This window comes from Monodelphis domestica, chromosome 1, assembly GCF_027887165.1.
Source record: "Monodelphis domestica isolate mMonDom1 chromosome 1, mMonDom1.pri, whole genome shotgun sequence".
NCBI classification, from domain to species: domain Eukaryota; kingdom Metazoa; phylum Chordata; class Mammalia; order Didelphimorphia; family Didelphidae; genus Monodelphis; species Monodelphis domestica.
Window position 1 is genome coordinate 254,628,841 of NC_077227.1, and position 12,643 is coordinate 254,641,483.

At 36.2% G+C, this 12,643-nt stretch overlaps 1 protein-coding gene across 32 annotated transcripts in view; it reads right to left on the bottom strand.

Moving 5' to 3' along the window:
• The window catches only part of TTLL5 (tubulin tyrosine ligase like 5), a 409,941-nt gene that overhangs the window by 71,758 nt on the left and 325,540 nt on the right, over positions 1–12,643 (bottom strand). For 27 of the 32 annotated variants that reach the window (XM_056810663.1, XM_056810655.1, XM_056810666.1 and 24 more), the window contains one exon: positions 10–224. The exons of 2 other annotated variants lie outside the window; for them this stretch is intronic. In XM_056810663.1, coding sequence (XP_056666641.1) covers positions 10–224 — 215 coding nt within the window. Of the gene's footprint in view, positions 1–5; positions 225–12,643 lie in introns of those variants that run through there. 3 more of the 32 variants (XM_007472795.3, XM_003339487.4, XM_056810664.1) reach the window with 1 other exon arrangement.

The following is a 12,643-nucleotide window of genomic DNA, read 5'->3' on the forward strand; positions in this document are numbered from 1 at the left end:
AAGACTTACTTGGAAACTCTTTGTGATGTCATCTTCCTAAGCACCTGCTTGTGATTGGATGGGGGTTTAGGGACCAGGGATGAGGAAGAAGTTGGATTTGGCACCATTTTCTGTGGTATATTGGTAGTCTTCTGGCCACTGGCAGTGGCACTTGAGATTCTGCAGCCTGAATTATGTATAGACCACAGATTGGAACTGGGTAATATGAGATTGCCAAAGATTGCCTGTGAAAAAGAAATGGGAAGAAAAATGGATGCCTTCCATTAATTATAATTTACTTGCTACAAGTAATATTGGAGAAGCCCAGTGAAAAAGAATTGGTCAATATATATATATATATATATATTTTCTGTAAATAAAAGTCCTATATTGTCAGTCCAGTTTAGATTTAGAGGGAATGATGGCCAGGAATTGAGTAAAAATATGATGTAAAGTATGCTGAGGCAGAAATGAGAAGAGCTGAGATCTTGTAATTGCTCTGCTACATAAAAATATGACCTTGAAAAACTTTTGATCCTTTATTTTAGAATTTCTCTGAAATGGGATAAATAACACCTAGTTATTAGAGAAATAAAGGGAGGTATTTTAGGTACAAGCATTCTAATATAAAATCAATATGTACAAGAATGTTTTTTGCTTGGAAAAAGCTTGTAGACAAATCACTAAAGACCTGTAAATAATGAATGTTAACATTTATCTATAAGAACCAAGGAAAAAAGTAGACTGTGTTCAACCTGGCAGTTGTGTTTATAGTGCTCAAGCTGATTGATTTATTTCTTTTATAACTCAAGGTTTTCTCTTATTACTTCTCAAGCTTCAGCACTATTTTCAATTGCACATGATATAAATTAATCTTACCAAAATCATGGCTGTGAAGTAAAATTGTAGAAAGGAAAAGCAATAACAACTATTTTACATAGTACTTTTCAGAAAAGGTTTTTCAAGCACTTGATTCCATCTATAGCTATTCTATATTGAACTACATTTGGAGGTAGTTTTATTTCTCCCCAACAAGTTAACCATAGAATGCAAGACGAGGAAGATGTCTATCTAAAATATTCCCTAAAAATATCCTTATACAATGAGGGAACTATAATCAGAAGGAGAATTTAATATACACCACAATGGTGACAACTCGACCATATTCACTAGTCTTTTGAAGTTTCTACTTTTCCAAGCCCCCAAGAAATAAATAAATGATAAAGTTAAACTCTGAGAATGTTTATGGAGTTTGTGAATACTGTACAACTCAACATGTCCAAAACTGAACTCATCATCTTTTCCAAAAAACTTTTCCCCCCTCCAAATACTCCTATTACTGTTGAGGGTGCCTCCCACAAACACCCAGGCTCATTACCTAGTGAACCACCTACCTCACTACCTCTCTCAAGTCCTTACTCTTTTTCACCCCACCATCCCCATATCCAATCTGTTGCCAAGACATGCTAATTTGGCCTTTATAACATCTTTTGTATAACATTTTCTCCAGTATTGCTATCACCATGATGCAACCCCTCATTACTTCATCCTGGAACTACTATAATATCCTGGTAGTGGGTCTACTTGTCACAAGTTTCTCCTTTCTTTAGTCCATTCTCAATTCAACTGTCAAAATGATTCTCCTAAAACACAGGTCTGACCATGTCATTCCTGTGTTCAATAAAAGCCAATGGTTACCTATTACTTCTAGGATCAAGTATAAAATCCTTTGTTTGGCTTTCAGAGTCCTTCATAACATTCCCAATCCCACAACTTTTCTAATATTCTTACATTTTACAATCTCTCTATTCCTTCCCTACTTCTACCCCTCATGCACTCTTAGGTTGAATGACATTGGTCTCTTTGCTGTTTAAGACAGACACTCTTATCTCTTGACTCTGGGCATTCTCACTAGTTGTTTATCATCCCTGAATGCTCTCCCTCTTCATCTCTGCCTCCTGGCTTCCTTTAAGTCCTAGCTAAAAATACCACCCTCTACAGAAAGCCTTTCTAGATCACTTTTAATTCTAGTGTCTTCCTTCTGTGGATTATTTCCAATTTTTTCTGTTTATAGCTTGTTTGTACATAGTTATTTATATGTTGTCTCCCCCATTGTGAGCGTGTTCCTTGAAAGCAGGGACTGTCTTTTGCTTTTGTATCTCCAGGGCTTAGCACTGGTACCTAGCAAGAGGTAGATGCTTAATCTATGTTTATCAACTAATTGACAACTTAAAGTTTGAGAATGAAATCTTAGATAATCTTAGTTGGACATGGAATTTGTCATCAGATGGGGATGGAAAAGAATTCTTTAATATTAGAACGAGGGGCTGGGGAATTCATCAAAATTGTAAATGAAAAACAAATCTATATTCAGTTGTCATTTAAAGGATAGAAAGTTCTATATATCTTCCTTTGGGGTAGATTTGTGTTTGAAGAGAATGAGAATCCCTGAACTCCTTATTCTTTTTAAGTAAGACCTGTTATCACAATTAACTAGTTTATAGCCACAATAAGTGATTAATCTGGGACAATGCTTAATTAGAGATGAACAGAATTATAGTAAGATTTAAATTAATCCAGTAATTATATTTTTAAGGGAAAAGTCTAATCTATGCAATAAATCTAGCTACTTCCTCCTTTTCTCATAAGCTAGTATTTGCAATAGGGTGTGACTCATCAAGTAAGCAGAAAGCTTATCAACCAAATAAGGCATGTCTGGATGATGAGTAATAGGGGCTTGGAAATGTGATGACTCCTTGACCAAGAGATATTACTAGTACAGTGATCCCTCATCTATCACCAGAATTATATTCCAAAGACCCCCTTGATAGGTGAAATCTGGAAGTAGCAGGAGAGCAAACAGACTGATGCTACAGTCACTGAGCCAATCAGCACTCAGGATACAGAATACAGTGATGTTATTGGTTGCCTTTCATCAACCAATAGTGTGCTGTGTACAATCTCACATTGGCAAACTTGCACAAGCGGTAGTGTACTGCATTTCCATTGTGTACAGTACGGTATTCACTCACAAAATTCCACAATATAGTGAAAACTCCACAATATAGAATTAGATATCTATATTTTAAAAACCCACATTACAGTGAAACCGCAATAAGTGAACCATGATACAGTGAGAGATGACTGTATATTAGATTGAAGACCATTCTAATCAATCAGGACTCAATAAGAAGCTGAGACCTCCTCAAGAAGCTAGCACCCAATCATTGCTAGAGAAATTTAAATCCCACCCATTGTCCATGGTCATATTTGGCACACAGATATCCGAGGCAGATAGATGTCTAGATGGAAAGATATCTGGTAGACAGCTTTCATTTTCCAACTATCCTAGGATTTTGAGGTGTGATCTTGAATGATGTAATTTTTAGGGTAAAAAAAAAAAGGAGAAAACTCTCAGTTGTCTTAGGTGGAAGGAAACCTAATGACCCGGATTTGCTGAGAGACACTGGTCTCTCTCAGTAAACCTATTATTGGTCTGGAGCTTTGTGCCTCTTTTTTATTTGATTGGCTGAAAAATATTTGTCATATGTTTTTAGCCCAAAGTCTGCCTTTCACCAATGATTTGTGCATAGCAATTAGTTTTATTCTTTATTTATCTTCGTCACTAATGATAGATTTGTCTTTTTTTTTGGAGAACAATTATTAGCTATGAAAAAATCTTATTAAAAGGAACAGTTCTGGATTATAAAAAAGTACACATTATAGTCCTGTTAGAATTAACTAAGTTTTTTTTTTTAACAGAAGTTAAATATGGCATAAAAATAGAAAGTTTGTAAACTACATAAATATTGTATTTCATTGTGTTTTGCATAAGACTAGTATGCTATTTGTGTTCAAAATATACAATGAAACAGTAACAAGCTGATACACTCCTACACATTCTATCTGCCTAGGTGCAAATACTGTATTAAAAAAACAATGACATTTTATAATAATTGGATTTATCTTTATCTCCAACAACCAAGAAACTGAAGAACAGAGAATGCTTAAAATTTATTGGAGAACTACAACTCTTAAAACTCCTATGTATCTGAGTTCTTCTTTGCTTTAAAACATGTCTTGAATTGTGGTGGTGCTGTTTTTTTCCCCCTTTAAAGTGTTTCTGTGTAGAAACACTGTTTGGGCAAACTCAGTCTGACCACTTAGAATCATAGAGGCTTAGAGCTAGAAGGGATCTCTAGGATAATTTAGTCTAATCCTTTCACATTTACAAATGAGGAATCTGAGGCAGGATGCTTAAATGACTGACCCAATTAGAGTCAGATAGTTATTTTGTGATAGAGCTAAATTAGAACCTAAGTCTCCTTGCTTTTAGGCCAGTCTTCTTTCCATAATCCTATGACTTGGATCTATACATTATATTTAGCTTTAAACATTTTTTTCCAATTACATATATATATATATATGTATATATATATATATATATATGTTTAAAATATACATACAAAAGGGGGGAAAACTGCATTACCATTAATCTTAAAGTTTCATTTCTTGTGGCACCTAAGCTCTAACCTGATCTCATGGGCACTCTGTACTCCTTGTATACAATTATATTCTATTTTGTATTCTATTTGTTTGCATAGATGTTTTTATCATCACTGCTAGATGGTAAAAAGCCTTGATAGCAGGAATTATCTTATTTATTTTTGTATTTCCTCTAGCACTCTGTTTTTTAAGGATATGAAAGACTGCCTCATTTACCTCTATTTCCTCTGGTGACTTATACATAATAATTATTTCAAATTTTCTTAAATTCATTTTTGTTTTTATTCTGAATATAACAAAAAACAAATAAAATGCACATCTATGTATATATATACATATATATGTATATATATACATATATATCATAGAATGGAAAAAGATGACTTTTTCTAGAAGTATAAAAGAATGGCTGAATTCAAGGGATAAATTTGCCATGCTCAAAAATGAAGACTTATCTAAAGAAATTCACACATGGAAATTCTATGTAGGAGGTCAGCAGTCACTATACTCTGTGCTTGCTGGCAATCACTTGAGGAATAAGGGCCATAAAATTAGTTATCAGTTAATTTACAGAGAAGATAGGGGCTTTAGGAGACCTGATTATTCATCAAGACCTAAGTATCAATATACCAAATCACTTCACTATATTTGACTGGCTTCTTTCTTAGATGTGGTAAATAGCTAGAGAGTGGACTCAGAAAACCACAGTTTGAAGATTGGCTGCACCCCAGGAGAAAGACAGGAAAGGCCCTTCTTCTCCCACATGTATCTGGCAAACATAAAGGCATTCGTGGGTGGGACAGAGAAGTTTCTGATAGACAGAATACAGACTTCAACTTGGAAGGTGAAAGGGGGAACAAAATCTGGGATCTTTCCCCAGTAAACTAGTAACTGTTCACTGATTAAATCCTTGGGAGGTTTTGCCAGAAAACTCTCTTCCCTTTAGCCCTCACTCAGGCTTCATGGTACTGGAGCATGGCCTAGGATGACCACCTGTGGTGAAATAATACTTCAGAGATTTGAGGAAGGCAATATAGGTAAATCCTACATGACTTATTTTTACTATGTCCTTTTCTCCTGTTAAAAAAGGTATTTTTTAATCTTCTTTTTATATCATTTATATTTCCTACCCTAACTCTTCTCCCACTCACTCCCAAAGAGTCATCCTTTATAAGAATAAAAAAAGAGGAAGGAAAAAATTCATCAAAACTAGCCAACATATTGAAAAAAATCTGGCATTATATGCAGTGTTTGACAATCATGGTTTCTAACCTCTGGAAAGAAGCCAGGAGTGTGTATCTTTTCCCATCTCTTTTTTTTGGAGTTGAGTTTGGTCATTATAAATCAGTTTCAAATATTTTAATATTGCTGTTCTTTCCACTAATTTTGTGATCACTGTATATACTATTTTTTTATTCTGATTATTTCACTTTGTATTAGTTCAAATATCTCCCCAGGCTTCTCTGTATTTCTCAATCATCATTTTATACAGCAGAGTAAGAGTCTATTATATTCATGCATCATAATTTGTTCAACCTAGTGAAGGGCACCTACTTTGTTGTCAATTCTTTGTTACCCTCCCAAGTGCTGTTAGAATATTTTGGGGGGTACTGTCCTCTTCTTTTTGTCATTGACTTCCACCTAGCAGTAAAGTCTCTGGGTCAAAGGACATAAACTAAAATTTTTGTCACTCTTTACACTGAATTTCAAATTCCTTTCCAAAATGGTTCCACTAACAATGCAGGCCTATCTTTTCCTAATCTCTCAAAAATACTTTTCTTCTTTTCAGTCATCTTTGACAATTTGTTGGGTGTGAAGTAAAACTTCAGAGGGTTGCTTTGACCATTTCTCTATTTATTAATTGATTTGGATCAATATTTTACATAGTTGTTAATTATTAGAAATTCTTTTGGGATTCTATCCCAAAATATCCATCCTAGGGCCTTTGCTTTTTTTTTTCTCCCCCTCAACCTTTACCTTCTGTCTTAGAATTGATACTAAGTGTCGATTTGCCCAGGGTTACACGGCTAGGAAGCATCTGAGGCCAGATTTGAACCAGGTCTTGTTCACTCCAGGTTTGGTATTCTGTCCACTGTGCTACACAGATGCCCTGGTTCTTCACTCTTAATTTAGAAGATAGGGGCTTCCAGTCATGACCCAGAGAAAAGTCCATATTATGTAATTACAAGGTCCCATAAGATAATTCAAACACATTTAATGTGGTTATTTCTGGTTGTTAAAATGTTTGTGCTTGTCGAACTTGGACTAAGAAAACAAGCTGAGCAAAAGGCTGAGAATAATTTCTGGACTCAGTTACAAATTCTACAACATTGTCATAACTCTTACAGAGGAGGGGCAGAAAAGCTTAAGTTTCTGTTCAAATAAAAGGGCAGCTAGAGGTGGACCACACGAAGAAAGGCAGCACTCTGATTTGCCCAAGATACATGAAACTCTTCAGTGTATCCTTCTGTCTCTAAAATAAACTTGTCTTCATCTTAACCCTTCTGAGAGGAGGCTCTTAATAATTCCAAATGTCTAGTCCAGTGTGGAATATGAATCAGTAGAATAATGGAGATATACACTATGCCTGTCCATCAGAAGCCAGGATGCTGCCGTTACACAGAATTTACTTAATCAGGTTATGTGGATATCATCATATCTATGATTTTTTCTCATGAGAAGTAGCATCTTCCCAAGTGAACTAAACAGACAGAAGTGACAGATGTTGAAGTTCCTGGTAAATAGATTATTTCTTGGCCAAATAGAGACAGGATCAGATGGCAGCTTCTTTCAAATTCTGAGAGGCAAATGCTAGTGCTAGATTTAATAGTCAGTTAGGAGAGATACCCATTCAAATCCTATCTGTAACAGTGCCTTGGGCAAGTTATTCAGGCTTTCTGTCTTAGTTTTCTCAACTGTAGAATGGGCAAAATGAGGCACTCATGAGAATTAAATGTGAATATATGGAAAGGCTTTGAAAACCTGGAAGCATTACCTAAGTGGCAGGTTTTGGTTTATTTATTATTATTATTTTTTTTAGTGGGGATTCATTGCTGAAATGAACTGGTGGGGAAACTTCCTCTACCAAGGCCAATCACCAATTTACCAACTTGGACATTTGTCTGTGAAACCATCAGATCGGGATGGGGAATGCCTAGTACCAATCCATAGGCAATTGATGACCTGATAAATAATTCTTAGGGAGTAGCCTGAAGCACTCAAGTCATTTACTTAGAGATGCATAGCTTATAATGAGTCAAAAACAGAATTTGAACTGAGATCTTTCTGGCCTCAAGACTGGTATTATATCCACTATTCCCAGAGTGGCTCTATTAGTATTATCATTTGTTCTCAGTAAGGTCCAGTACTGTGCCCTACCAGTGAGCAACTCAATAAATATTGTTGGCAGGCTGAATGAGTTAATTCTTTTAGGCAGCTTCTAAAAGTGTCTTCATTAATGCCAGAGAATAATTGATATGCTCTGAGAAAATGTTTTATAAGCTGATGTTGACTCTTCTGGATTACTTCTCTTTTTTATGTTTAAAAAATACCTTTATTTTTAGATTTACAACTGAGACAACTCTGGTGACATATTTCTTTTAATCTTTCCTTGTAAGTCAGTTTATTCTACCTTTTAAGCATCTTTTCCTATTCTTTTTTCTTTAACTTCTCAAGTGAATGAATGAAATTTCAAAGACTTTCTCAATTGCCTTAGTCAGCAGAGATTATTAGTCTAACCCCCAAAAGTACCTCATTGTATTAGATATTCAAAAGTGTGGCTAATTTCAGATTTCTCATTTTAACAGTATCATTTTCTTCTTCTCTATACTTGGCACAGAAAAATGACTAAGACTTGTAGGGTCGAATCAACTTCTGTACTTTCTTTCTCCTACCTAGGAATTGATCACTTGTCAATTAATTTTGTGAGGTTATATTTCTCATTACTGCTTTCTGACTAGTGAAAAATATTTTTATCTATGGTCTCTATCTTTCTACTCATACTACATTGAGAATGTATAATATCATCTGACTAATAGTAATACCTAGTACCAATTAATAGTTATAAAATAATATCTAAGTCTCAGTTTCTACAGCTGTAAAGTGAGGAAGCAGGACCAAATGCTCCTCTAATGAGCCCTTCTGATTCTACATCTATGAATCTATAAATGTGGTAAGAAAATTACTCAAACTTTATTCATCATATTGAAAGAGTAAAAAATAAGACTTAGGATGAGTCCATATTATTCTGGGACTTAACAGCAAGTCCTAAGTTCAAATGAAATCTAATACTAACTACTTTTAAAATTAGGGGAAAAAATGTCTTTCAATAAAGTAAATTTGGAAATAAGCCACTTACTTAATTTGGTCAATTATAGGTCCTACTTTCAGTGGTTCATGAATGGCATTTTATAAGCAAGTTTTCAATAATTATTTGTATATAAGACTAATTGTACTGCTCATATCTTTGTTTAAAAATATCTTATTTCATCAGTGTAAGAAACTCATTTAATATGATGAATTCTATTTTATTTATCATTCAGAAAACACATCATCATATAAACCCTGGAGTCACACGGTTCGGTAAGCATTTTTTGCAAGGCCACAAAATGAGGTCTTGCCTTTTGCCCATTTTGTACAATGGTACTACTGTTAGTTTCTCACATGCCCACAGACAAACAAACAGATACTAACCATAAATCAGAGTGAAATGGTGGAAAGAAGCTGTTCACTCTGCAGCTGTAGCAAAGCAACTTTCTAAGGACATTGAACATGTACAAATGTCCGTATACAGCACAAAAACTATTTTCAATAGCTAGTAAATGCACTTCTCCTCCACGTATCCCAGACCATCTGAATTTTTCCCGGTTGCAGTTTAAAATGCAATTTCAGAATTTTTGCATTTTCTTCCTTAACCCTGAGATTTCTTTGGATAAGCCTACTAAATACCCAGAAACTAAGTTTACATGTTTTAGACAGCAGCAAATAATAACATAATAAAGTAATATTGGCTATGACAAAAAAGATACAAAGTCAAGAGAGCTTGATAAATACTATATGAAAGGGTAGCACTTGGAGCAGTTAGGTGGCTCAGTGGATTGAGAGCCAGGCCTAGAGCCAGGAGGAGGTCCTGGGTTCAAATATGGCCTTAGACACTTTCTGGCTATCTCATCCTGGGCAAGTCACTTAACCCCCATTGCCTAGCCCTTACCATTCTTCTGTCTTAGAACCAATACACAGTATTGATTCTAAGATGGAAGGTAAGTGTTGTTAAAAAAAACCCAATAATTTGTAAATATTTCAAAATAGAATAGAATACCTTTAGTTCAGAATCTACCATTAAGAATTTGTGTGCTATCTAGGATTGCCATCACCAAGTGCCCAGACTATTTATGTTGAGTTTCTCTGTGCTTAGCTAGGCTGGTTCTTGGAAAGCAGATAGAGTCTGTTGCTGCGACTGTACGTGAAGCCAAACTGGCATGGAAGAATCTGGCAGAGTTTGTGTTCTGTTGCTCTTACCTTAGAGAAGTCAGGATCCTTTCAATGCCATTATAAGGCATCAGCAATGCACAACATGGACAGGACTGGATAGGTTGTGATCTGTATCAATGCTTTTAAAATATTTAATAACTTACATTTGCAGTTCCCATCATTGATCTGAATGAGAAATTCTGTTGCATGATATACAGTATTAATATAAGAACTAGACTACTGTCAGATCCTTATAAACCCACAGCTAGCTTTAACTCTAAAGTGGTACCGCTGCTCATTCCAACATGGCAAAAAAAACCCAAACCCAATCACAACACAGTACTTTGATTGTATCTTTTCCCCCCAGAAGGGTTGAAGGCATTCTACATACATTTATCTCTACAGATATCTCTGTTGTCTCCTTTATTTTCACTGTCTCCCTCTTGAGTAAGAAAAACCATGCTTGATTAAGTTTTCCCTATTTGGGCTGAATTCAGATTTGTTATTGTATCTCCCTTGGGGATATCTGATTCAAAGGACTATCTGAAGGTACTTCTTGTTGGACAGGAGGACTCTTTTAATTACAACTCCATAGACAGACTTAAAGGGCAATATTTGTCCCTTAGGATTCTTTTTTCTTCTGGCCTTGAAGTCTTAGGACAACTTTCTCAACTCTTAAGAAAGCCTATGTCCAGCATGGAGTTGCCTCCTACTTTGTCTTTGTTCCTTTGATACAGTGCCTTGTGGGAGCTCAAAACATACTGGACATCTATCCCTTCCTGGAGACCTGAGCAGCTGAAGGAGTTACAGGGGGAATAGTTGAAGAGATAGGCTGGCTAATAGATGAAGAGTTGAAACAGAACAGAAAGAATACGGGAAAGAAAAATCTCCCTTGTTATAGATCAGGCCATGTTCAATGGAGGTGAAAAATAAAATCACCAATTAGCATCTCTGTTGCAGATGTCCTACTGAGATTTAAATACTAGCCCTTCAACTGACTCTAATCATTCTATGATTCCTTATTGTTATTTATTTTTATATATTTTATATATTCTTTATTCCTATATAGGAATAAAATCTCTTATTTTATACCTCATTCAATTTTTAATCCTTGGGTACTTTTTACTTCCTCCCTAACATCTTGGGGAGAACCCTTTTGACTAGTGCCAAAACCAGAATTATTATTCTTAGGAATCTGGGGGGTAGAGAGAGGTGTGGTGGTGATGATGGCAGAAAACTCTGGGAATATAGTTCCAGTAATGAGGAGACAGGCAATCACAGAGCAATGAATTCAGGTGAATTATGAAGGTAGGTAAAAACCAGTGATGGTGCCAACCCCTGTGGCCCCAGACTAGTAGAACATGGTTAGCCGCTGTGTTAGATTATCAATCAAATATGATGAGCCTAGGACAATCTGCAATCAAGAAACAAGAAATAAAAATTGTTACCAGTTCCTGACAAAGGTCATAAAGAAAAAAAAAAAAGAAGCAGTAGGCTATGAGATCCAAGTTAACACACCCCTGGGGCCTAACCATAGACATGTAATCTTGCCTTCAAAGTCGCCAAGATTAACTTTGTTTGTATTTGCCTTCCGTTAAGCTATATGGTGATGAAGATGTCCTGGACAGTCACTGCAGCATGCTTGCTCTCTTTCTGCCATGCTGGGAATCTAGTATATTATTGTTGGCAGAATGAAAAGAAGACTGAAAACTCCTGCTGAGATTCTTCTCCCTTCCCTCTGCCCAACACAAATACACAGCTGTTGAAGTTCTCTGAGAAACAGTATTAATTCCTGCATGGAGGCAGAATTTTTCTAGGCCCTAGCCTCATGCAATGAACTTTCTGGATCAGAGTAGCAGGAATTAGTTGTGTATGTGTATTCATTCCAGACTTGAAAGGTGATAGGTACACATATGCCTGTAGACACTTGGGCACATACACGTGGGCAAAGAAACACACACACACACTGTCACCAACAAGTGCATTACACTTTGATGTTAGAAAGGGTGTGAAAGCCTCGCTAGCTAAGCTAAGCTTCTCCTGGCCCCTGCCTGTTAGTTATAGTCTCTGTTGGCGCTGCTTCAGGAATTTGGATGAGTGCTCCCACTCTATATCCAGGCTGGTTCAGAAAGCGGTAGAAAGGCCAAAGTCAAGAAACAAAGTTTTCTCTCATTTAAAGTGACCTGCTATCAGAGAAAATTAAGTCATCTAAAAATGGATGAGTTTTACACTAGACTGCAGGAGGAAGAAGGATGGATAAAGGTGGGAGGAAGAGAGAAAAGTTTTTAAAACAAACCAGTTTTTTAGTTAATGGAAACTTCAGGAGTGCTGCCTTGGCCATCAAAATGTACTTAATTTTTCTGCTTTCTGAACTGCTGGACTCTTTTCAGTTTGTATGAGGCAGAGGAGAGAGTGGGAGGGAAGGAGAAAGGGGGTATGAGCAGAGGTTTAACAAAGGATCACTTTAACAGAAACTACTGAGTAATCGCTCTGCGCTGGGCCAAGAATAACATCAGCTCAATGTCAGCAATTAGAATTGGGTCAGTTAGGCCCCACAGTCAGCATGGCCCTCCTCCTAGACCCCAGCATGGAGAGCTACTAACACTGATGTCATCAGCAGTCTCCATAGCCCATGAAAGACCCTCAGACAGAGATGAAAGGAAGGCTTTTGGAATTTTCCTTGAGGGAT